The sequence below is a fragment of the Coenobita brevimanus genome, chromosome 27 (assembly GCF_032717465.1).
Source record: "Coenobita brevimanus isolate Jiangsu-jjx chromosome 27, ASM3271746v2, whole genome shotgun sequence".
NCBI lineage: Eukaryota > Metazoa > Arthropoda > Malacostraca > Decapoda > Coenobitidae > Coenobita > Coenobita brevimanus.
Genome location: NC_136980.1, coordinates 1,464,684 through 1,491,295, shown reverse-complemented (window position 1 = coordinate 1,491,295; position 26,612 = coordinate 1,464,684). Strand labels below are relative to the sequence as shown.

Here is a 26,612-nt window from a genome sequence, read left to right as displayed (position 1 = left end):
CCTTCATTCTTACTTCCTCTCCTCCTCCTTTCCTTCCTTCCTTCCTTCCTTTTTTCTTTTCCTCCTCCCTACTCCATTTTTTCCCTGCTTCCTTCCTTCCTTCATTCATTCATTGATTCCCCAGTTTCTTTAGTGTTTTTGCTTTGTCATTTCCTTCCTTCCTTTTTTCCTTTCCTTCTTTCCAGTCTTCCATAATTTTTCCCTCATGCTTTTTTCCTTACCCTCTTCTTTCCCTCCTTCCTTCTTTCCTTCATGCCTTTTCCTTCCTTCTTTCCTTCATGCTCTCTCCATTTCTTCATGTTCTTTCCTTCGTGCCTTTTCCTTCTTTCCTTCAGGCTTTTCCTTCCTTCTATCTTTCCTTATTTCCTACACGCTTTTTCCTTCTTTCCTTCATGCTTTTCCTTCCTTCCTTCCTTCCTTATTTAGTTCATGCTTTTTTCCTTCCTTCCTCCTCTCACATTTTCCTTTCATCCTTTTACTTCATTCCTTCACTTGCCAACCATTATATTTCCTCCTTCTGACCTTCTTTCCTTCCTTCCTTCAGTCTTCCTTCTTTCATGCTTTTTTCCTTCATTAATTCCTTCATTCCATCATGCTTTTTTCCTTCATTCATTCCATCATGCTTTTTTCCTTCATTCATTCATTCATTCATTCCATCATGCTTTTTTCCTTCATTCATTCATTCATTCATTCCATCATGCTTTTTTCTTCCTTCATTCATTCATTCCATCATGCTTTTTTCTTCCTTCCTTCATTCATTCATTCATTCCATCATGCTTTTTTCTTCCTTCCTTCATTCATTCCATCATGCTTTTTTCCTTCCTTCTTCCTTCTCATATTTTTCCTTCATTCTTTTCCTTCCTTCCTTCACTGCCAGACCGCTATATTCCCGTCACCACCACACCTGTTTAATCAGCCTAAGCCATACCTCTCGCCTTGAGTATGCTCCAAGAATAGCCATAGCCCTTTCTGTACGATGACGTGTGTATTTATTATCTCTGCTCCCTAACACCTCTTCCTTAGCGATTTATTTTTGGATGCGTTAAATATGCTTCAAGGATATCCAGTAACCCTTTCTGTACGATGACGTCTGTGTTTTTCCTCTCTGCTCCCTAACACCTTTTCCGTAGCGATTTATTTTGGATATGGGTACGATGACGTCAACAAATTTCCAACACTATGCTCCCCAACGCCTCTTCCTAAGCGATTTGTTTTGGGATATGGCTACGATGACGTCAGCAAATTTCCTATGTTCCCTAACACTTCTTCCTTAGTGATTTATTTTTGGTATGGCTACAGTGACATCTGCAAATTTCCTGTCTTCCGATTTATTCTGGGATGGCTACAATGACGTCAGCAAATTTCCTATAATTCTCCCTAACACCTCTCCCTTAGCGATCTATTTTTGGATATGGCTACGATGACGTTTCAAAATTTCCTATACTATCCTCCCTAACACCTCTTCAGCGATTTATTTTTTGGATACGGCTGGTTGATATCCGTATGTAGGTTATTTATGCGGAGTATGGGGATATTGGAAGGACTTGTGCAGCGCGGAATAGGACAGTCGGGTGTAATAGGCAAAATAAATCGCTGAGGGAAAGGTGTTTGTAAGGAGGGGGGGGGGAGGTGAGGGGGGTCTTTGCGTGGTGGCACTGAGAGGTGGGCGGCTCCCTTGCTTAAATCTCTCTCTCTCTCTCTCTCTCTCTCTCTCTCTCTCTCTCTCTCTCTCTCTCTCTCTCTCTCTCTCTCTCTCTCCAAGATGGCAGGTTTATAAGGGAAGTGGAGGTTATGGTGGTGGTCGTGGAGAGAGAGAGAGAGTCGGGGTGAGAAAGAACGGATACTTCAAATGAGAGCACAGCTGGAGAGAGAGAGAGAGAGAGAGAGAGAGAGAGATGGGGGGGAAAGGAGAAGAGGAGAGTGAAAAGGAAAGTGAGGGGAAGGGGAGAGGAGGTGTAGAGCGAGAGGGGGGAAGGGGAAGATAGGAGGGAGGGAAAAGGGGAGGGGAGAGAGAGGAGGAGAGATGGGAGAGGAATAGTGTGAAGAAATGGGAGAATGAGGGAGGGGAGAAAGAGGAAAGGGGGTGGGAAGAGGAGGAAGAAAGAGAGAAAAGGAGAGGCATGGGAAGAGAGAGGGAATAGCATAGACGAGAGAGAGAGGGGAGCGTAAAGAGGCGGGAGATAGAATGAGGGGAGAGGTAAAAAGAAGCAAGGCAGGAGGGGAGAGGAGAGGAGAACGAGGGGAGGAATGAAGGGAGAGGGAGAGAGAGAGAACTAGTGTGTGAGAGAGAGAGAGAGAGAGAGAGAGAGAGAGAGAGAGAGAGCAAACATCGAATTCAGATTTAAAATGAACCATATAATTATCTTAATCAGTATGGCTGAGTCCAAGACATTCACTCATTGATTGTGTGGTTAAATTTGCGTCGGTGCCTGGTTGGTAGTAGCTGTGGTAGGAGTGGTTGTAGTTGTGGTAGGAATAACTAGTTGTGGTAGGAATGCTGTAATTGTGGTTGTGGTAAGTGTGGTAATTGTAGTATGATTGGTTGTGGTTGGTGGTACTTGTGGTATGAGTGGTTGTGGTAGGTGGTACTTGTGGTATGAATGGTTGTGGTAAGTGTGATTGTGGTAGGGAAGAGGGGGTGGTGGTTGTGGTAATGGTAGTAGTTGTGGTGATTGTTGTAGTAATAGTAGAAGTGGTAATAGTGTGGTGGTGGTAGTAGTAGCAGTAGTAGTTTGTTGTAATGGTAGTTGTGGTAGTAGTTGTGGTAATGTGTGTTGTGCAGAGGGGAGTGGAAGGAGAGGGTGAGGGGAGAAAAGAGAGGGGAAGATAATGGGAGGGAAAATAAGACATTAAATAGAAAAGGGGAGAATTAGAATGGAGGGGGAAAGAGAGAGAGAGAGAGAGAGAACTACTGCTACAACTGCCAGTACCACTACTACCTACTGCTACTATGCTACTACAACTACAACTACAACTACTATTACCAGCACCGCCACCAATAATAATAATAATAAAAATCAAACTCATCATTATAAACAAGAATATTGTCATTAATAATAGTAATCAAAAAAATAAATAAATTACAGTAAAGATATTTATCTGGTAAATATCTTCCCATTAAAATTAGATAAAAATAATACCATAATAATAAGCACGAGTATCATATTATTATTATTATTATTATTATTATTATTACTATTATTATTATCGTATTATTAGCATCAGAATAATTTCATTAGGCCTATACGGGAAATTGAGGTAATAATAATAATAATAATAGCATAATCCATAGCATAGCATATTTTATCAACGTGTTATAACGTCTGGAGAATATCCTTTATAAAGCTCTACACTACTACTTTTTAAAATGTGCGGTAGTATGCAGTAAACTAGAAATTGTTATTGGAGGAATTATACGGAAGATACCATATTATAGTACTGGAAAAATATCCTCTATAATATTCAGTTAAGTATTATAATGCTTGGTATTTGAATATAGTAGAATGAAAATAGTTAAAATGCGAGAATATTGTTTGAATATCATCTCATCTCGATCATACCCTTTACAGAGTTCGAGAATAAATGTGTATAAGGTATATTTGCTGTAATTAACACAGGAGGAAGAAGAAAAATTTGAATATTGAATTGTATAGTCGTTATAGTGATGGACAAAATATATAACGTTCAACAGTAATTAATGTACGGAATTACTCCTCTCCAGTCTCCCTTTGAAGATGGCGGTACTGCTCTCGTTCCGGCCGTAGCTACAAACACCATCGAATATTCCCCCGCCGCAGCGCCCAGCCTGTGCCGCGATGTCGCTCTCTATCGAAATCCAGCTGGTTATTAGAAATTGATGAGAATATAACTGGCTCTCTGTCCTCCCCGCTCCAAGACTATTCCTCCTGCCTCCCCCACCCCAGACTCCCGCGCGCCAACGAAATATCGACAAATTCGCGGCCAAACGCACTCCCATTACGCATTTCGTCTGGTACAGCGAACAGACAAACGCATACGATCACGCCCCCTCGGCCAAGCGAAGTGCAAAGGGAAGGAAAGGGATAAAAGGAGGAATTATAAGGCAGACGCGGGAAGGTGGTGGGTGGCAACTGGTGAGCGAGCGCGCGGGCTGGGCTGGGCGGGCGGGTGGGAGAGGGATGGCGGCTTGTGGCAACTGAGCGCCTCTGCTGCCACCACTCCGAGTCTCCAATAATAAAAGTAACCGCAATCTAACCGCAAGGATCCGTACCTGCCCATGGTTGAAGTCTCCCATATACCGGCACGTGGGAGACAGGGGGGCGGGAGCAAAGATGGAGGACGAAGAGAGTCAAATTTAAGGGCGGTATGGAAATCGTAGAAGTGGCAGCAAGAGGAGCTCGGGAACTTTTTTGGCGGGAACAGCTGGCGTTTGTTTACATGTGGAAATACTGGGAGATGATTTTTCCAGCTTGGCTTCCCGGAGATAGCGAGCGATGGGAGGAAGTCGAAGGCGTTGCGGATGGGAAATAAACGAAATCTTGATAACGGAGATGTCAGGGAAGGAGGGAAGGATGTGAGGAGGGGGAGGCAAGGGGGGAGTATGTGCCCGGATGGATGCTCAGCTGATCGATTGCGTGTGAGTGCTTGCGTGCATGGCTGTGTGCGTGTGGCGGCTCGTGCGGGTTTGGGAGTATGAGTATTTGTGAGTGGGCGTGGATTGTGTGCGTAAGGTGTGTGTGTGTATGTCTGGTGTGCCTGCGAACGAATGGACGTAAAAAGTGTGTGTACGTGTGTGTATGTTTTTGTAGGAGTGCCAGTGAACGTATTTATGTGTAAGGTGTGTGTGTACGTGTTTAAGATGTGCGTTTTCATACCTTTAGGCGTATGTGTGTGTATGTAGTGTACCTGTGAACGTATGTGTGCATAAGGTATGTATGTGTGCCAGTATTATATTAAAGTGTATGTATGCTTGTGTGTGTACCCATGAACGTTTATTAGCTGTGTACTGGTGTTTAGTTCCATGTACGTTGACAGTACAGTGTATGTAAGTATTGTATGTACGTTTTTAAACCTGTGAACGGATATGTGTAAGCGTTGTGTATTTTATAGGTATGTTCGTTTGTGTATCTGTGATGGTTATGTGTGTGTGTGTGTGTGTGTGTGTGTGTGTGTGTGTGTGTGTGTGTGTGTGAAGGTAATTTGTGTATTTGCTTGTGAGTGTGTGTGTGTGTGAATCGTGTGTACGAATGTGTATATAAAAGATTGATGTTTCTGACAGTTGTATAAATTGCATAATATAGAGGGAGGGAAGAGAAAGGGAGGGGAGTGAGAGAAGATAAAGGGGATGAAGAATGGAGATAAGTGGGTAAAAGTGAGAGAGAGGGAAGGAAAGAGAAAGATGGAGAGGGAGGGAGGGAGGGAAATAGGCATAAAGAAGGAAGAGAGAATTTAATGAAAGAAAGGTAAGTGGAGGACGAAGGTGAATCTCTCTCTCTCTCTCTCTCTCTCTCTCTCTCTCTCTCTCTCTCATCCTGTTCCTATTATTCCTCCCTTTCATCCACTATATTTTTTCTACTCCCTGATTCATTCTCGTTCACTCTCCCTTCCTTTCATCTTCCTTCTCTCCCTTTCATCTCTCCCTTTCTTTACTCCCTTTTTATCCCTCTCTCCCTTTCAGCACCTCTCTCTCTCTCTCTCTCTCTCTCTCTCTCTGCCCTTCCACACATCTTTTAACCCCATTTCTCTCCCTGCCTACCCCTACCTCTTGCCTCCCTGCCTACTTCAACCCCCCTGCCAACCCTTACCACCTGCCTCCTCTCCCTGCCTACCCCTACCCCCTGCCTTCTCCACCTGCCACGGCCTTTCTCCATTTTTGTCTCTGCCTCCATTCCACTCTGCCTCTCCCCTTTATTCCATTTTTTCCCTACTCCCATTTCCCTTCCTGCCTCTGCCTACACCTCTCAACTCCTGCCTCTGCCTACACCTCTCAACTCCTGCTTTTCTCCCCGAACCTCCAGGCCTCTCTCCCTTGTTTCTTCTCCCTTGTCCCCATTTTCTCCCTTCCTCCCTGTCCTTCGCCACCCCTGCCTCCCTGCCTCACATCTGCCCTTGTCCCTACCGTATTCCCTTTTCTCAAGCCTTGATATGTCTCTCCTTTTTTCTTTCCTCCTACCTCCGCTTGTTCCCCTGCTTGCCTCCTCCTCAGCTGCCCTTTCCTACCCTTACCCCTGCCTACCCTTATCCTTGCCCCCCTTCCTACCTTTAACTTTCCTCCCTTTAACCTGCCTTGGTGCCGTTCTGTCTATGTCTCTCCTTTATTTTTTTTTTCCTACTCCCATTTTACCCCCTGCCTCACCCTTTTTTCTTTTGCCAACCCCTGCCTCCCCTGCCTACTCATGCCTTACCCCCTTTTTCTTTACTTACCTTTGGCTTCTCTGCCTGCCACTTTCTACCCCTGCTTCTGCTGCCTACCCGTGCCTTGTCTTCCTCCCCTGCCTACCCCTGCTTTGTCTTCCTTCCCTGCCTCGTCTTCCTCCCCTGCCTACCCCTGCTTTGTCTTCCTTCCCTGCCTCGTCTTCCTCCCCTGCCTACCCCTGCTTTGTCTTCCTCCCCTGCCCTCCCTGCCTACCCATGCCTTCTCTTCCTCCCCTGCCTACCCGTGCCTTCTCTTCCTCCCCTGCCTAACCCTGCCTTCTCTTCCTCCCCTGCCTAACCCTGCCTTCTCTTCCTCCCCTGCCTAACCCTGCCTTCTCTTCCTCCCCTGCCTACCCCGGCCTTCTCTTCCTCCACTGCCTGCCCCTGCCTCACCCTGCGTGCCTCCTGGTTGGAAATATAGAGGGTGGCGGGCACACCACACCTGAGCCAAGGAGCTGGCCCATTGCTATTGATCTCACACCAGGCCGTGGGGAGGGGAGGCAGGCCCAGGCAGGGGATAGAAGGGGGGAGGATAGGCAGAGGAGTTGAGGAGGGGGAGACAAAGAAGGGAGTGAAAGGGAGTGGATTGGAGACGAGGGGAGAGGGGGAGGAGGCTTGAGGAAGAGGATGTGAGAAAAGGAGGAGGGAGAAGGAAGACAAGGGAAAGTGGATGAGGAACAAAGGAGAGAGAGAGAGGAAACGAAAGGTAGAGGAAAAGGGTAGGACTATATTAAACCAGAGAGAGAGAGAGAGAGAGGATTGTGGAAGAGGGGAGAAGAGGCTGAGGAAGAGGATGTGAGAAGAGGAGGAGGGAGGAGGAGGAACAAAGGAGAGTGAGAGAGAATGGAAACGAAAGGTAGAGGAAAAGGGTAGGACTAGATTAAACCAAAGAGGAAGAGAGGATGTTGCGTAGAATAGTTCCCTTCTTCATTGCTGCATTCATTTATTGATGTCAAGCGATTTAACTCCCCATGAAAGACCTTTGTGGAATAGTGAAGGAGTTAGTCTGTTGTTCATTCTCCTTTACATGAGTCAAATTTTCATCCCTGTGCAGCTTATTTCACGGAGCTCAGTGGGAGATAAGGACAAGCGATGCGGCTCTCCATCTTATAGCACTTCTTCGTGACTAGTATCGGATTCTTGTGGTAAATTGATGTAGCTTTTGGCACAGTAAAAAGATTGGCGATACGGCTCTCCATCTTCTCCATATTACTTCTTCGTGACTAGTATAGGATTTTTGTGTAAATTGATGTAGCTTTTGGCACAGTAAAAAGATTGACGATACGGCACTCCATCTTCTCCGTAGCACTTCTTCGTGACTAGTATAGGATTCCTGTGTAAATTGATGTTTCTGGCACTGAGTAAAAATATTCTAATTATACATCTCTCCATCGTTTCTATAGCACTTCTTCGTGACTAGTTTTGGATTCTTATGGTAAATTGATGTAGTTTTTGGCAAAGATAGAGGAAGAAACTTTTTTTTATTATTATTATACCTGCCTTCCCGTACTTGTGAAGCGAGAGCGGTATTATCTTTTACTCGACGTGTGTGTGTGTGTGTCCTTCTTGAGTCTTGTCACCGGTAGACTCATTTTTAAGATGCGGATTGGGAGGAAGGAGTAATAATAGGAGAGAGAGGGAGAGAGAGAGAGAGACGGGGGGTTGGGGGGACACGGGAAAGTTTTGTAAGAACAAGTGACGTGATCTACTGAGAGGGAAGAAGTGAGGGGAAGTGGTGGTAGAGAGAGAGAGACAGACAGACAGACAGAGACACAAACAGACAGAGAGGACTTTAGTGAGGGAGATAAAGAGAAAAGGACTTGGAGGGAAGAGTGATGGAAGGGAATAGAGAGGGAGTGTGAAGAAAGAATAGGGAGAAGAGTAAATGGGAAGGGGGTTAGAGAGAGGAGAGGGAGGGGAGAGAAAGTAGAGGGACGGGGAGATAAGGATGTGGGGAGAGGGGAAGAGGAAATCCGGAGAGTAGAAAGGAAAATATCTTGGTGTTACCTGTCTCCCCTTCCCCTTCTTCTCCCCTTTCCCCTTGTCCTCCCCTTGCTTCTTTCTTCCTTTCCTCTTGTTATGTTTTTTTTTTTTCCCCTTTTCTGACTTTTCCTCACCCAGTTCACTCCTCTCCTGTCGTCTCCTCTCCACTCCTCCCTTCCCCTCTCCTCTTCTCATCTCTCCTCTCCTCTCCTCTCCTCTCCTCTCCTCTCCTTTCCTCTCCTCTCCTCTCCCCTTTCCTTCCATCCTTCCTTCCTTCTTTCCTTCCTTGGTCCTCTCCTAAACATCCCTCTCTGTCCTTCCCCACCCCAATTCCCCTTAATCTCCCTCACTTTTTCTTCCTCCTTTTTTCTCCCTCCCCTTTCCCCTCCCCTCCCCTCCCCTCCCCTCCCCTTCCCCTCCCCCCATAGAAAGAGGGGTGACTCGCATAACGTCGTCCCCCACTGCTAGATGGCGCTAATATGACATGTTTCTCTCTCTCTCTCTCTCTCTCTCTCTCTCTCTCTCTCTCTCTCTCACACACACACACACACACACACACACACACACACACACACACACACACACACACACACACACACACACACACACACACACACACGGAAAGAGAGAGAGAGAAAACGCGGATATAATTGCTGTTAACGAGGAAGACATTGAGAAGGATCCAAGAAAATCTTCTCTTCCTCCCCCTCCTCCTTCTCCTCCTCCTCCTCCTTCTCCTCCTCCTCCTCCTTCTCCTCCTCCTCCTCCTTCTCCTCCTCCTTCTCCTCCTCCTCCTCCTCCTCCTCCTTCTCCTCCTCCTCCTCCTCCTCCTCCCATCGTCATCGTTCTTTACTTTTTTCTTTATTTTTTCTTCGCTTTCTCTCTTTCTCATTTATCTTCCTTCATTTTCGCTCAGTGTTTTTCTTTCCTTTCCTCTCCCTTTTCTCTCCCCTCTTCCATTTCCCCTCCATTGGCGTCTCTCTCTCTCTCTCTCTCTCTCTCTCTCTCCCAGCAATATCCCTCACCACCCATCCTTCTTTCTCCAACACCTCCCAGGCTTGAAATTACCTCTCTCTCTCTCTCTCTCTCTCTCTCTCTCTCTCTCTCTCTCTCTCTCTCTTTTCCTTTGCCTTTCCTCGTCTTCCCCTTCCCCTTTCTTTTCCCCACTTTCCTTTCCTCCCTACCTTCCCTCCTTCCCTCTCCAACTCTTTCCAGCTTCCCTTTCCGTCCTATCAGTTTACCTCTTCCCTCCCCTCTCTCCATTCACTTCCCTCCCCTCTCTCCTTCCCTTCCCTCCCTTCTCTCCATTCACTTCCCTCCCCTCCCTCCATTTCCTTCCTCTCTCTCCATTTACTTAGCTCCCCTCTCCCCATTTCCTTCCCCTCTCTCAATTCACTTCCCATCCTTCACTCCATTCACTTACCTTCCCTCTCTGCCCCCCTTCCCTCCCCTCTCTCCTTCCCTTCCTCTCCCTCCTTATACTGTGCTCTTTCTTCTCCTCCACTTCCCTCCTCTCCTCTCCTCTTCTTTCCCCACCTCTCCTCTCGTTTCCTATCCTCTCTTCTTTTCTTTCCTCTCCTCTCCTCTCGTCATTTTCCTTTCCCCTGTTTTCATTCCCTCTTTCCCTTTCACTCTCTTCTTTTTCTGGTTTTCTTTCTCCTCTCTCATCCTGTTTCCCTCTCTCTCTCCTTTCTCTTCCCTCCCCTCCCCTTCCCAAGCTTTTTCTTCCCTTCCCTCTCCGCTCCCCCTCCCCCTTCACCCTCTCCCTCACAAACTTTTCCCCTCTCTCTCTCTCGCTCTCTCTTTCTCTCTTTTTCATTGTTTTAATTTCTTCTCTCACCTCCCTTACCCCATCTCCTTCCCTCCCCTTCCCTCTCATCTCTGCCCTCTCCTCTTTCGTATCCTCCTTTTTCCCTCTCCTCTTTCCCCTCTCTCCTCCTTTCCCTCCCTCCCTCCTCCCCCTCCTCTCTCACCCTTATTCTTCCTCTCTCCAATTCTCAGACCTCGAAAGTCACATCTGGCCTGACTCTCTCTCTCTCTCTCTCTCTCTCTCTCTCTCTCTCTCTCTCTCTCTCTCTCTCTCTCTCTCTCTCCCTGCACTCCCACTCTTGCTTTTCCCCCTCTCTCCCCACTCTTGTACTCCGTCCTTCATCCCTCTCTCCCCTGCTCCTTGGCCTCGGCTTTTTCCCCTTACCACCCCCTGCCGCCTCCTTTTTCCCCTTTACCTCCCCCTCTTTCTGTTTATCCCCCCCTGTCTCACCGTCTTTACCCCCCTGCCTCACCCCCTTTACCCCCCCGCCTCACCCCCTTTACCCCCCCTGCCGCCCCTCTTTTACCCCCCTGCCTCACTCCCTTTGCCCTCCTACCTCCCATCTTAACCCCTCTCTCACCCTCTTTGCCTCCCTTGTCTCCCATCTTAACCCCTCCCTCACCGCCTTTACCCCCCTGTCGCCCCCCTTTCCCCCCTCCCTCCCCCCATTACCCCTCGCCCCCCTGCCGCTGCTTTTGCCCCCCCCCCCCTGCCGCCCCCCTTCCACCCCGCCGTGTCCCCCAGCAGTGCGACGGGGCCCTGATTGAGGCTGGCGAGGCGACGGCAATAAGTCAGGGAGCCACGGGCCGTGAAACACACCCGCCCGCTCTCCCTACCAGGCCAGCGGGGGGGGAGGAGAGGAGTGGAGAGTGTGAGGAGGAAGACGAGGGGATGTGTGAGGAGGAGAGGAGTGGAGAGTGTGAGGAGGAAGACGAGGGGATGTGTGAGGAGAGTGAGAAGAGGACGGGAGGATGTGTGAGAAGGAGGAGAATGAGAGGATGTGTGAGGAACATGTGAGGGGAGGAGGATGAGACGATGTGTGAGGAGAGTGTGAGAAGAAGAGGAGAGGATGTGAGAGGAGAATAAGAAGAGGACGAGAGGATGTGAGAAGAAGACGAGAGGATATGTGAGGAGGACGAGGGGATGTGTGAGGAGCATGTGAGAAGAGGATGTGAGAGGTGGAGGACATGAGGAGAGTGAGAAGAGGACGAGGGGATGTGTGAGGAGCATGTGAGAAGAGGAGGACGAGAGGATGTGAGAGGAGGAGGAAGGGAAGAGCGGGGGAAGAAGCATGATTGAGTGGAGAAGAGGAGGTGTGGGAGAGGATTGGGCAGGAGGAGGAGAAACAGGGAAAGGAGAGGAAGAGTGTGAGGAGTGGAGAAAGTGAGAGGAGGAGGAGGAGAGGAAGACTGAGGAGGAGTGAAGAGTGTAAGATAATTGGAACTGTGAAGAGATGGGAGGAAAGAGAGAGGGAAATGGAAGGAGTGAGTTGGAGTCGGGGTGGAGAGTGAGAGGAGTAGAAAGTAGCAGTAGTAGTAGAAGTTGTAGTAAAAATCCCAGGTTCGTTTGGACTTAACCCGGTAGACTCCAGACTTGTCCTTTTGCAGTCCACCATCGTCCTTTCGGGGGATAGGGAAGCACTTGTGGGTCGTTCGTATACCCAGGCAGTGGATCCGTCTGGTTATATTGGTGCCACTACATGAAGGCGTCTCCAGTATCAAGGGGGGAGTATTAGGTGAACTGGATAGCAAGGATAGGGTAAGACTAGGGATTGTATTTTAAGTGGCTCTGAGATTCCTTGACACACACATTCCCTAGCGATTTATTTTACTTTATAACAGTCTCACTATCTACTTGCATAGTCTTTTCCCATTTCTTTTTTATTTACATTATAGCTCTCGTAACAACTTTTATCTATCGATTTATGTTATCTATTACACCTCATCATACCCTTGTATATTAATGTCAGATGTATCGAAAAAAAAAAAAGGTATAAATGAGAATACTAAGGTGTAAATATGTAAAATAAATCGCTAAGGAAGAGACGTTGAGAAGCCTCCTGTGCCACCTTGGAGGGAGAGTTTGAGATGGAGTGGGAGGGTGGGATATGTTGGGGCGGGGAGAGAGTAAGGAAGGAGTGTTGGAGAAGGAAGGCAGGAGAGATTGAAGGAAATAGAGGAAGAAGTGGATGAGAGAGAGAGAGAGGTGAAGGGTCATGGGGGAAAGGTTAGAGATGGTAAGAGAGGAAGGGAGTGTGGGTTGTAAGAGAGGAGTCAGAGAGAGTGGGAGATGAAAGAGTTTGCTGAGAGTGAGAGTGGGGGTGGAAGAATTGGTTGAGAGAGAGAGAAAGAGAATATTTTTACATGGTCTGACAAAAGTGGAGTGGAAAAATGTGGAGACTGTAGGGGATGGAACTGGAGGACGAGGTAGAGGTGGAGGGGGAGGGAAGGAGAGGGAAATTGGAGGGTGAGAAGGTGAGGGAGAGAGGTAGAAGAGAAGTTGGCAAAGGAGGGAAGAAAGATGTGTGTGTGTGTGTGTGTGTGTGTGTGTGTTGCAGGGAGACAGGAGACTTCACGCAACAAAAAGCCTTTGATTCTACCCTGTTGAGATGGAGAGAACCACACACACACACACACACACACACACACACACACACACACAGCGCCTTTGTGCAGCTTGCAACTACGAGGATGACGGAGAGAGAGAGAGACTGGTGAAGGATAGTGTGTAGAGAAATGAAAGATTTTTTTTTTTTTTTCCCCCAGGACAAATGGAAGTACATGGAGAGGTGATAAAAAAGATTTTTTTTTTTTTTTTTTTTTTTTATTATATATACCCATCTTAATCACTACTTCCTGTAAATTTGAGAAAACAGACAGGTCAGGTTTACAGTGACCTTTCCTCTCATATCCTTCCTCCTTTCCTTTCCTTTCCTCACCTTTTCTTTCCTTTCTCTTACCTTCCTTTCCCTTTCCATTCCATTTCCTGTCATTCGCTTTCTTATCCTTTCCTTTCCTTTCCACACTTTTCCTTCCCTTTCTCTTACCTTCCTTTTCATTCCATTTCCTTTCATTTTCTCTCCTTTTTCTTTCCTCCCCTCTCCATTCCATCACTCTCCTCTCCTCTCCTCTCCCTCACTATACATATTTTTTTTTCAGTGGAACAATTTACAACACTGAAAAATCAAGATCCTTATAGTTGTTCACCTTCCTTACATGTCCCCCACGAACTGGAAAAAAATGACAAGTAAAATATAAAAACATGTATTAGAAGGTTTTGTGTGTGTGTGTGTGTGTGTGTGTGTGTGTGTGTGTGTGTGTGTGTGTGTGTTTTACCTCTTCGATACCTTAAGATGAGTTAGATCGTTTGAGGGAGGGATGATTGAAACTGGCGTAACCGTAGGAAAGGGGTCGGTAAGAAATATTGCTTCTTTCCATTAGAGAGAGAGAGAGAGAGGCTTCCCTTTTGATACATCCTCCTTCCTCTTCTGTCCTGTAATAGAGGCTCCCCTTTCCATCCCTTCCCTTGCTTTTTTCTTCCCTTCCTCCTTTTATTTTTCCTTTATCTTCCTTCCTGTCCCTTTCTTCCTTTCCTTTTTCTTCCATCCCTTTCCCCTCTTCCTTTTCATCCGCGTCCCTGTCTTCCTTTCTTCTCTCTTCCCTTCCCATCCTCCTCTCATCCCTTCCCCATTCTTCCCTTCCTATCCCATCTTTCTCTCCCTTCCCTTCCCTTTCTCTTCTCTCTTTTCCATCCCCTCCCTTCCTCCCTCATTCCTCCCCCTCCCCTCCCCTCTCACAACACAACAGCTCACCACCCGACTTTAAAATGACTGGGGAGGGGAGGGGGAGGGGAGGGGGGAGGTCTCACAGCTTAATTAGGAGGGCCTACTAAGGGAGGGGGGGAGGGGGAGGGGGCGACAGAAGGGGGTGGGCGTGAGGGGAGGGGGAGCGACACAAGGAAGGGGGGGAGGGGGCATATCGCTGGGGTGCACACGAACAATAGCGATGGTGGGGGGAGGGGAGGGGTCACTTGGGGGGGGAGAGTGGGGTTGGAGGCATCTCAGTGGAAACCCGATGTGGCCCACACTGCCCCACCATTGATCCACACACACACACACACACACACACACACACACACACACACACACACTCACTCACTCACTCACTCACACACACACACACACACACACACACACACACACACACACACACACACACACACATATAAAACAATCCACAACCATTTTCCGACATTCACATAGGCTTTGTAGATAACCGAAAAGATGTTTGATATTATTTCATATAAGGTCCACTGCAAGGCCGAAGCTGTTCAGTGAGAGTGATAGCCAGAACCTTCCCATCCTCATGCTAGTCAAGTACGAAGCAGGAAGTGGCGTACGAGTTTTCCCTTCCCCATGCTAGCCAAGTACGAATCCTCTTCCATAGTACTACTACTACCGGTACAACAACAACTACTACTAACCACCACCACCACCACTGCTACTATTATTACTACTACTACTACTATTTCCACCACCACCACTGCTACTACTACTACCACCACCACTACTGCTACTACTACTACTACTACTACTACTACTTTGCTGTTTTATTCATGCTGTTTGTGGATTAATTTACATGGCTGGGGGAGACGCTTTCTTACCTAGGGATTACACTCAGTCCTATATTAATCCCTTGGACCCATTGACGCACCGGATTTACTCTCATTCTTTCATCCTAGACGGTGATTTTTTGTTCCTTCCAGGATTATTCCCGACAATGTTGCGACACCACACCTTTTTCTGTAGCACTTCTTCGTGACTAGTACCATATTCTAGGATTAGTCTATCGTGTTACAGCTTAGCACTGATGGGTGGAGAGGTGCCAGCTTTACGGCAAGTTAAAGTGAGGATAGTATAGTTAATTCTTGCTATCTCCAGGAGGTGGTTTGGCCATGTGGAGAGGATGGAGAGCGAGAGACTGACGAGGAGAGTGCATGTGAGTGAGGTGGAGGGGGAGGCCAAGAATGAGATGGAGGGATGGAGTGGAAAGGTATATGAGAGAAGGGGGTGTGAGCTTGGAGCAGGGCAGTGAAATGGCGGGGGACGGCGACATGGAGGCGATTTGTTTGTGCCCACCCCTTACAGAATTAAGGCGTGTGGCAATAGATAGATAGATAGATCTCCAGGAAATTGTCTTCTCCCTAGTCCCTACCCCTTCACTATTGCAGCTGTGTATAAAGGTGAATAAAAATCAGGTGGTTAGCAAGAGAATATGTAAAAAATAATAAGTCGCTTAATTGAAGGGATTACGTTCTTTGTTCATGCTGCCGACACTTTTTTTTTCTTTTTCTTTTTTTTTTTTCTTTTTTTTACGGCTCAAGAAAGACATTGGCTCATTTTTTCGGTCATGGAGCTTCCTAACACCTCTTTCTTAGCGATTTATTTTTGGATATGGTTGGGTAGTATCCTTTTGTATGTTATGTATGGAGATTATGGCTTTATTGCAAGGATTTATGTAGCACAGAAGAGGACAGTAAGGAGTCATAAACAGAATAACTCGCTCAGGAAAAGGTGTTAGGGAGCTTCCACAACCGAGGAGAATATACCGTTAACCCTTTTAGGCCGAGGACTTGCTCTTCATTTAATTCTCGATATCCGCTGGTTTTTTTTTTTGTTTTTTTTTTCAGACTTTTCAAAATGGAGGCGTTTTTAGATATACTGCCGTCAGAATATATTAAACCTTTCATTATTAGATCTGCATTCTCCGTAACACCATTCTCCCAGCGATTGATGTTGCTTTTTAATGTTACTCTTGTCTTTTGTGTTCCTTAAATCATTCTAATATGGCCATACTCTGCGCAAGTGAGGTCTATCTATCTATCTATTGCCAGACACCATAATCCCATAAGGGGTGGCCATTTAACTTAAGAGTTATGAGTAAGGTGCAGAGTTATATTAACTAGCCGGATCCAAAGCTAAATCGCTGAGGAAGAGGTGTTAGGGAGCCTCCTTAAGGAACGAGAAGACGGGCACAGACGTCCTTCCTAGCTTTAAAAATCGTCTGAAGGTAGAGTGAAGGGGGTTAGCTTTGGGTGACGTCATTAACTCCTGAGATAGCTTTGGGTGACGTCATTAATTCCTTAGCTTTGGGTGACGTCATTAACTCCTGATAGCTTTGGGTGACGTCATTAACTCCTGATAGCTTTGGGTGACGTCATTAACTCCTCTCAGTTTTGGGTGACGTCATTAACTCCTCTGATAGCTTTGGGTGACGTCATTAACTCTGATAGCCTTGGGTGACGTCATTAACTCCTGATAGCTTTGGGTGACGTCATTAACTCCTCTAGCTTTGGGTGACGTCATTAACTCCTCATAGCTGTGGGTGACGTCATTAATTCCTGATAGCTTTGGGTGACGTCATTAACTCCTCTGATTGCTCTGAAAATCGTCTGAAGGCAGAGTGAAGGGAATTAGCTTTCAGAATGTTGATATCATGTGTACGTTAATTCAGGAGAGGTTTCCAGACTGAGTGAACTAGCTTTAATTAACCCCTCTCCCTCTTTCACAACTCTATTAATCCCTCCTGTGTCTAAAACAAAATCGTCTGGTGGTAGATGGGTTGAAATAAGGGAAGAATTATAGTGAGGTAGCGAAAAGGTGTGATTTTTAGCAGAGAAAGCCCTATAACGTTCTCGATGGTAGTGTGTTCCCAAGGAAAACGAGGCTTGTGGGGAGAACTACAGTGCTTTCACATCAACCTGGCTTAATTTTCGTCCTTTTGCTGTTCATTTCACGTAGCTTAGAGAGAAAGAGAAGAGGAGGGGGGGGGACTACTAGCTTAAATTTCATCCTTTTCCTGTTCATTTCACGTAGCTATCGAGAGACAGACAGACAGACACTGGCAGAGAGAGAACTATACATACCACTTCCTCGTGACTAGCACCGTACTTAGGGGTTAACCTTTTGTAACAGCTGAGCATTCAAGATGGAAGAGATGACATGTAAACGCCTGTATTATAGAAAAAAAAATAGTCTACATTTACATCGCAGTGCATTTAAAAACCCCTTCCTTCCGATGACGTATTCTAGTTATCTGCAGACTATTCAGTTTAGGATAGAGTACATTTCGAACTGAAGAGGTTAGTTATAATCATCAGCATCTTCAGTATACCATAAGGCGTATATTAATCACTCAGAATACCCCATCAGAAATATATAAATCTATTCTCAGCTTCCATTATTTTACACGCTATTCACAGTTGGCCTTACTCTTCTTCCACAGAAGTTCATTCTCAACTAAACTTTCAGATTTTCGTCCTTATGTTGCTCTGATAATAGTAGTAAATAGTAGTAGTAGTAATTTCCTCCAAAACTGGCTTTCCTTCTATAACTCAAAAAGTCTGGCTTTCCTGCTATAACTCAAAAAGTATTATGATTCATTCCATAAGTAACTATCCAATACTCCATTTTATCAGCCGTTACGTGTATACCTCAAATTTGAATTCTGCAGGTATGTTAATACCACTCCATATACCAAATCTTTATACCATGAGTATTTAGAATTAATTATGAAATAATATTGCACCTTGAATAATATCGCACTCAAAAAATTTACGTAACCATTGCATAATGAAAAAAGATAAAAGTTGCAGATCCTACAAGTTCAAATTTTATACACAAATCCCACCTCCCCCTGCGCACATAAATCCGTCAAATGTCAAACTTATCATCGGTACACACACACACACACACATGTATACACTGCTTGCAAATATGAGAATAGCATTCACATACATAAATGAAGACATGCTAAGAAGGATAATAACATCATTCATTAGACCAACCCTGGAATATGCATCAGTAGTCTGGAGTCCTCATCTCAAAAAGCACATAGCCAAGATTGAAAAAGTTCAAAGGGCCGCTACAAGATGGATATCAAGCTTAAGGGACCTAAGTTACGAAGAAAGACTAAATAAACTGAATCTACCAACACTACATGAGAGAAGGAAAAGAGGTGACATGATAATGCTATATAAGTGCATATCAGGAAAGGAGAAAATAGACATAAATGATTACTTAACATATGGAGAAGCATCAGCAAGAGGACACTGCAAAAAACTGCATAAGAAGAGAGGTGATAAAGACGTAAGGAAATTCAGTTTCCCAAACAGAGCAATTGATCAATGGAATGCACTACCGAATGAAATAGTGTGTGCCAAAACAATTCACAAATTTAAGGATATGTACGAAAAATATGGTTTAAGACACGGGACAGTACGAGCTTGACTCATTCCTGTAAAGATACAATTAGGTAAGAACAATTAGGTAAGGTAAGAACACACACACACTCTCTCTCTCTCTCTCTCTCTCTCATTTTTGGATCCTACCTCTCATTTTGAAGTAATGAGAAGTTGAATTAGGATGATTTTGATAATGTCCAAGTGATATATCCACTAAAATAAAGACAATTCTCTTTCAGGACATCTACCAGGTGCAATACAAATATGGACATCGGTAGTCGAATATTTAACGAGTAATCAAGAACGGAGAATCGTTTAACGGTCATCGACATTTGACATGCTATTCCTCCTCCGAAGATGGGGCCGGCCAGTGCCACTCCTACCGCCGGTAGGGAAGGGTGTGCCCGGCTTCGCTCCCGGGAGAGATTAAAGAAGGTATTTAAAATTACATAACTTTTGTCTGTTTAATAACTTTGTGGGGTGAAAAATAACTTAGCGTACTTAAGGTAATTGTACTAAAGCAGGATTACAAACTTTTCTAAGGTGGCATTCATTTACAGTAGCTATTAAATTTCTTTGTTGCTATTTATTTTGATTTTAATTTTTGTAGGTGATATTGTTTAGTGTTAGGATTGATACTTGTTTAATTTTATAGCTGTTGCAAGATTATTGATACTAACGCTGTTATTATTATTTTTTGTATAATTATCTTTCTTTTTAGGCCCGTCATGCTGCAAGACAATGGGAATAATACTGTACACATGAGGTGAGCTACTCTGCCCTATTTGTGTGTGTGTGTGTGTGTGTGTGTGTGTGTGTGTGTGTGTGTGTGTGTGTGTTTAACCCGTAAAGGGCTGGGAGATTAGCGGTCTGTACAGGGGTTAAATAACTGACACGACTTTTAAAACAACTTAACCCCGTTCATTTCAGTGACGACGTATTTGTTAATTTGTTTAAAGGAGACTTGCGAACCGGAGGGGAGATTTTCCGAAGTTGAATAAAATTGGTGATAGCGAGAATGAGAAATCGTGCTGAAAGGGTCTCTCTCTCTCTCTCTCTCTCTCTCTCTCTCTCTCTCTCTCTCTCTCTCTCTCACACACACACACACACACACACACACACACACACACACACACACACACACACATTCCATCTCATTGATCAGCTTAGTGTATTGAACCCCATTACAGAATTATCCGTCTCGTTAAAGGGGTGCTAGAGTGTTTTTGTATACGATTATTTTTTACTTCATTTAGGGCTGTGAGGAGGAGTTAGGATTCCTGGGGCTGGATGGGGTATGGATGATTGTGTGGCCCATTTTACTGAATATGCTGTTGATATTTCTCCCCCCATTTCTCGTTCTTTGTGGATCCTTCCCCACCTTCCTAGATGGGTAAATAGGTCAGGTTGTTGGTTTATTATTTTTATTATTACTACTTTATTCTCTTTCATAAATGTCAGGACCAACTTGCCTAGCTCCTGCCTCCTCATTGGGCTGCACAGGATTAGATTATTATTATTATTATTATTATTACAGTATTACTACTACTATTACTACTGCTTGTACTACTATTGTGCTTGATGTATTGATGTTTTTAATAATTTAACCATTCAGACTTAAAAATGGCTTTCCTTGTCAGCTAATTAGTTCCCATTAATATTCGCTTGTCTAACCGATATTATTATTATTGTTATATTTACTGGAATTCTCCCACTTTTGTATTGTCTCTGACCTCTTTCCATCTTTTTATTTTATAGTAAGGGTTGGCATGATTATTATTATTGTTAATTATTATTATTGTTGCTAATAGTACTTGATTTTTTTTTTTTTTTTTTTTTTTTTTTTTTCAGATGCAAGACTGTCGTTGTTTGGATAGCAAGAAGAAAAACTGTAGCCTTCGTCCTCTTGCTCATTTTCTTCCTCCTCCTCTTCCTCTTCCCCCGCCGTGGGGTGGGAGGCAGAGGGGAGAAGGGGAAGTGGTGGGGAATTACTTGGAGAGAGGCTGTGAAGAATTTTGACTATAAGTTCAAGGTGAGTAAATAATTCTCTCTCTCTCTCTCTCTCTCTCTCTCTCTCTCTCTCTCTCTCTCTCTCTCTCTCATCCAACACTTCCCAAACTTGGCATCTCCCTCTCATCTCTTTCTCTGTTACCCCCTCCCTCCTCTCTATTTCCATCGCTCCCTTCCTTCTCTCTCCACTACCCCATCCCTCCTCTCTCTCTTTCTCCATTCCCTCCTCTCTCCATCGCCCTCTCCATCCCTTCTATCTCTATCATTCCCTCTCTCATCTTTCTCCATCAACCCCTCTCTCATCTTTCTCCATCGCCCCCTCCCTCCTTTCTCTCCATCGCCCCCTCCCTCCTCTCTCTCCATTGCCCCCTCCCTCCTCTCTCTCCATTGCCCCCTCCCTCCTCTCTCTTCATCGCCCCCTACCTCCCTTCTGTCTCCATCACCCCCTCCTTCCTCACTTTCTCCATCACTCCTCTCTTTCTCCATCACCCCCTCCCTCCTTTCTGTCTCCGTCAACCCCTGTCTCCTCTCTACCCTTTACCCTATACTCATATAGAGAGACAGGACAATCGGCATGTTGGTTCAGCGAATGTATGTTTGCTGGGCATCACTCAAGTACGTATAATTGTGGCGCGTTTTGAACATCTGTCATGCTATGTTTGCACAGATGGTGCTTACTTGTAAGTAAAGCTGAATAAAAATTTAATTTTCCTCTCTGTATCAGCTTATTTTGCTCGCGGTTTTTGAGTTTGATAGCGTTTTCGTTGAAGTAAAAGATTGTTGTTGTTCAAGATATCCGTAACTGGTTTCCATCGGGATATTATCTAGGTTTACCTCCTCTGTGGATGTGAGTTAAATACGTGTAAAATAAAATTTCTCTGGTGGAGCGGATGATGTTCACTCGCAGACCAGCTTGCCGACTTCATCTTAATATCCTATAATTTCCTTCTTGGTGGATCAGAAGGGAGTCAGAAAAGCTGTATAGAAGGTCAGTGAGTGTTACTGCACCTAAATGCATCACAATCAAATAATGATAAGTGCAAAAAAGGACCAGTTACAGAACCCATCAAAACCCATTGTGTAGCTACCAAGTTTGGTTTGTCAGAGTTATAATTCGGCGATTATCGGTATTTACGTTTACCTTGAAGTTAAATCCGTATGTAGAGATGAAGATTAAAATGGAAATCTTCAGTAGCTCAAATTAACGAAATGTACTACAATTGTTCCGACATTTTAGTGGTCAACCAGTCATGTATCACTGTAGTTGACGAGATGTATGTTTAGACGTATCTGCAGCCAGTCAGCACCCGGGGTGTGTGCGTTTGAACCAAAATGCCGCCATGTCAGCCGACCAATCAGCGAGCGCCTGGCAGCTGTAAACAATGGCTGCCCAGGAGAACTTTGCCTTTAAAATTTTTGTGTTGCCTTTATTTCTTCACAAGCTGTATGTGAAGTGTAAGTTAGGCAGTATTGTTTGAGAGTAATGTAGATATAAGGTGGTAAATCAGTATCCTTTTTAATCAGTTAAGTAGCCTAATTTTAACACAAAATTCTGCATGATTTCTGAATAGCAGGTAGTAAAGTAATGCATAGAATGTCAAGAGTATGGTTGCAAACAGTTAAGTCTTTGCCCTGAGTGTATCCAGTATAGGGTGGGATGCTGCACTCTTGCCTCACATACCCTCTTGCCTTCAGGTGCCCCCAAGTGCATCGGGTTCAGTGGTCAACCCCTACCCATCCCAGGTCCACTTCACTTCCACCCCTGTGACCCCATGTGACCCCACCCCCTTAGTGCTGGCTGGGGTGGTGACATCCCTTACGCATCGCACCCGACGTGACCTGATACGAGGAACCTGGGGTCATCCAGCACTGGGAGAGGTGGCAGGGGTTAGGGTTGTGTTTGTGGTTGGCCAGACAGAGGATCAGGAGCTGCAGGTGGGTAGAAACTTCAGAGATTTTTAGCAGTGTAAGGGTTAATGAAGGCTGTTTGTTGCCTTTCTAGTTTAAAAAGTAACCTAAAGTTAATAAAATTGTGTGCAGGTAGCGAGAAATAAAGAAAAATAATAATAATAATTCCATTGGTGGTTTTAATCTGATATTCCAGCATCTCATATTTGCTGTGCCAGTGGGATGAAGTTTCAGTATAGTATATAGTCAGTTGGGGTTTTAAAAAAAAAAAAAGTAACAGCCCTGCCAACCTTTATCTACTGCCTAATTTGTCTAGCTTTTGATCTGGTGATAGGCCTACCTGTACTCCTTAATGTTATTATGTGTATGCAGATATATCCAACAGTGATTTGGTGACAGGTTTTGATCAAATGAATATATATATATAATTTGCTGATTTAACACTTTTGGGATTTTTTGTTTAAGTTATGCCATTTCAGGTGCTTTGAATGCATTGCGTTCATTCTGCTTTCAGTTGATCAGTGACAGTTCCCCTTAACCCTTTCGATACTTAGGGTAGCGGTGTGAAAGTCATCCGCTCGTTACTGGATGACGAAGGCGGCATCAAACCTAATCTCACCTGCTCGTTACTGGATGATGCAAGCTGTGTCGAACAAAATCGCCCCTTGATTTTTTTGCCTTATGGAAGGAAAAAACATTGTAAATTAGTGTATAATTTATATTTGCAGAACGTTTTTATCAACACCATAAGCAAGTACAACTGTTTAGGATTACATGAATAAAAGATCAGGGAGATAGAGGCATAAACAAAGACAGTGGAAAAATGATTTAGCAACAGCTTTGGGTGTATGAAACATTGCTCCCGTACTGTGGTGCGATTGTAAGATACTGTAATTTCCTTTTGTGGTATGTAAAACTGACCCAAATGATCGCACAGTAAATGTTTATATACCAAAATGTAACTAATGAAATTTCCAAAAACTTTCTCAGTAATAATTACTATAAAATTATATTTCTATGATAACACACGAAAGAAAGAAAAAACAATAAGTTAGCACAATTTATATTTGCCGAATGTTTTTATCAACACCATAAGCAAGTACAACTATTCGAGATTACGTGAATAAAAAATCATGCAGATAGAGGCATAAATAAAGGCATGGGAGAAAATAAATTAGCAACAGCTTTGGCTGTGCGAAACACCGCTTCCGCTCTTCAGCACGACCGTAAGTTTCCTTTTGTGGTACTCTATGTAAAACCGACCCTAATTGTTCTACAGTAAATGTTTACATACCAATATGTAGCTGATGAAATTTCCTAAAACTCTTTCCCAGGAGCAATTACCATAAAACATATATTTCTATGCGAAAACACGAAGGAAAGAAAAACATCGTAAATTAGTGCATAATTTGTTTGCCAACGTTTTTATCAAAACACAACTACAGTATTCGAGAATACGAGGAATAAAAAATCAGGGAAATAAAAGCAAAACTAAGGATGTGAGGCTAAAATGTTAAAAAAGTACCGTGAGCGCGAAAATGGGGGAGGGGGGAATTCACCAAGGACGAGCTGACCCACATCCTGAGTACTTGCCCGCGGTTGGAGGCAGTCTGTGTCCTCCAGTAACGAGAGGATTAAGAGCCAAGCCAAGAGACAGGACCTACATGCTTTGGTAACTCAGTATAGATTTTTTTTTTTTTTTTTTTTCCCCCCCACAAACTTCAGAGGGGGAAAAAAAAAAAAAAGTTTCTTATTACAAACCAATGACAACAGAACAACAATGTGAGGTCCAACAAAACCTCACATTGAAGATAAACCTTGTGGAAAGCAGTTATGAATGCATAAATAATGTAGTTAAGTTTGGATTTCTTTCTACTAAAAAACCAAAACATTAGAAGGATGTGAGGTTCGCTTGGATCGCTCCACGCAAGTAAGGTACCAATATTTAATATAAAAGACTATAAAGCATTCAGAGAGCGCCCACCACTGCCAGTGCCATTGCAGGATCCGGATCCTGTAATGGCATTGACGGAGGTGTGCGCCCTCTGAGTGTCATCAGGATCCGTCCCAAAATTTAATCAGTTCTTTCTTGGCCCATAGCCCACCCTTCCACAAAACTTAATTGAAATTCATTGAGAGCATTTGGAAATAACATGTGGACAGACAGACAGACATAGATGATTGCATAACCTCCTCCAACTTTGTTGGCAGAAGTAAAAAGCCTTGATTCATAATGGAAATCATGAACCTGAATGCCAGTATTATGATTTGAACATGGTACCAAAATGTGGCATTGTTTTTCGGATAGCAAAATGTTAGTTATGATTCTGATTTTTAATTCATATGAATATATATACTGTAATGTGATTTGAATGCCAAAATGATTCATTATATTTTGGGAAGCTTAATTTCAGTTCTTGATTCAAATTCATATTTTCTCTCTAATTATATGTACTGTCTGTATGTGTTCTACACAAAGAAGGAACATTCTTGAGTATTAGAAAGCATTATTTTCAGGGTGTATGCTACAGGTATACCCCGGTTTTACGATGCAATGGGTTAAGTAAAAACCCATTGTTAGGCAGAGTATCTCGGGGTAGATTTAACATGTAAAGAATAGGGATGCGTTTTTGGGTCTTGGGGTTTCCCCCCAACCAAGTCCTAAACCCACCCAAATGAGTACAAAAACAAGTTTCAGGCCAATCTAAATGGCCTAACAGTTGTACAAGAAGTTAGCCTAAGCCTAATACCTGTAAATAACTTACTAAAACCAACAAATAAAATCTGAATATTGTGAAATAGCTGTACACCGGTAAGTCTGGAAAAATCAAGCTTAGTAAACGATACCCCAAAATGACAATCTTCACCCCACCTTTGGCTAAAACACATTAATTTAAGTAAAGCTGAAAACAATTTACAGCTTAACCTAAACACACGTTTTGGTCTAAAATACCACCAAAATCTACAAAAAAACAATAAAAACCCATCGTTAAAACCAGGGTTTGGCCATCGTTAGGCTGGGTATGGTGGTATATCTACCCCCATTGCTAAATCGAGGTATTGTGTATGGAGGTATGTCTGTACATATAATTTTTAAAAATGGAATTATAGGTTATATAAGTAAGGAAAATTCAGGAGTTTTTGGAAGCTTTATTTCCATTAGTTTCAGAGTTTTTGCTACATTCCCCCCCCCCCCTCCCCCCTGAAAACGGTTATCATTTTCCCCATTCACTGGGGGGAAATCCACATTTTCTTTTAAATCTCAGCAGTGATTGGTTGTAGAATTGTCATTCATATATCATGTTTTAGGTTGTTATGTACATATTGCCATGTGATATTCAGTCTGCCCATTTGCCTTGAAACAAGATCAGTGAAGCAAAGTTAAGGCAAATTGTTTTTATTTACCTCGATTGACTATATTGCTGATGCGGTGCAGATTGTGTGAACAGTATTATGAGAAGCTGAAATAGGTGCTACCAGTGCCAAACGATGAATGTTATTGTGATGTTAGTTAGTGTATAGTTATAAGAGTGTATCAGGCAGTATTTGTCATGGATATACCAAGTACTGTGCTGTAGTACCGGTAGCATTTTATTTAGATTTAAGACCTTGGCGATGGTTGTTCATTTTAAGGCTGCTTAATCTTTGGACACCTCTTTGGCTAGTTGCATTTCTCCAAGGTTTATTCATGTAAGACCTTAACCCATATCTCAGTAGGTCTGCACCTTTACAGTATACATTCAGCATTCGTATTGGTAATCCTCTTGAATCAGTTAACCATTTCCAATCTGGGTGAGGAGGGTTGCGGATGTATATGGTAAAGGTTGAGTTCCAAGAGGCTTTCCACCTTCAGTCCTAGCAGTATCAAGTACTTTTTGTCACAGGCAGAGATCGAATCAGAGAGGGCCAAATATGGTGACCTGATCCAAGCCAACTTCCTTGACTCGTATCGCAACCTGACCTACAAGACCATCTCGCTGCTCACCTGGGCTGCCACCATCTGCCCCCGCACACCCTGGGTCCTCAAGATTGACGATGATATGATGCTTAACCCTCTGGCGCTGCGAGACTTCCTATTGGCCTTCCTTCACCACACACCTCGGCCTGCAGCAATTATGGGAAAGGTAAGGTGCCTGTAAGGATAAGTAAGGGTGATTGGGGTTTTATTGCTTACATAACACCACTTGGGGTAGCAACTGGTTATTCCTTAATGTCTTGACTTGTAAGCCTATTCCAAGGCTGCCATGCTGCTGATGGGGCATTAAAA

General features: G+C 44.2%; 1 protein-coding gene across 1 annotated transcript in view; it reads left to right on the top strand.

Annotated features, from left to right (window-relative positions):
- Positions 1-18,784: 18,784 nt before the first annotated feature.
- Positions 18,785-26,612, top strand: part of LOC145394350 (beta-1,3-galactosyltransferase 5-like) — a 42,965-nt gene continuing 35,137 nt past the window's right edge. The window contains exons 1-3 of the mRNA XM_080268225.1: positions 18,785-18,862; positions 22,133-22,372; positions 26,230-26,469. Coding sequence (XP_080124351.1) covers positions 18,785-18,862; positions 22,133-22,372; positions 26,230-26,469 — 558 coding nt within the window. The remainder of the gene's footprint in view (positions 18,863-22,132; positions 22,373-26,229; positions 26,470-26,612) is intronic.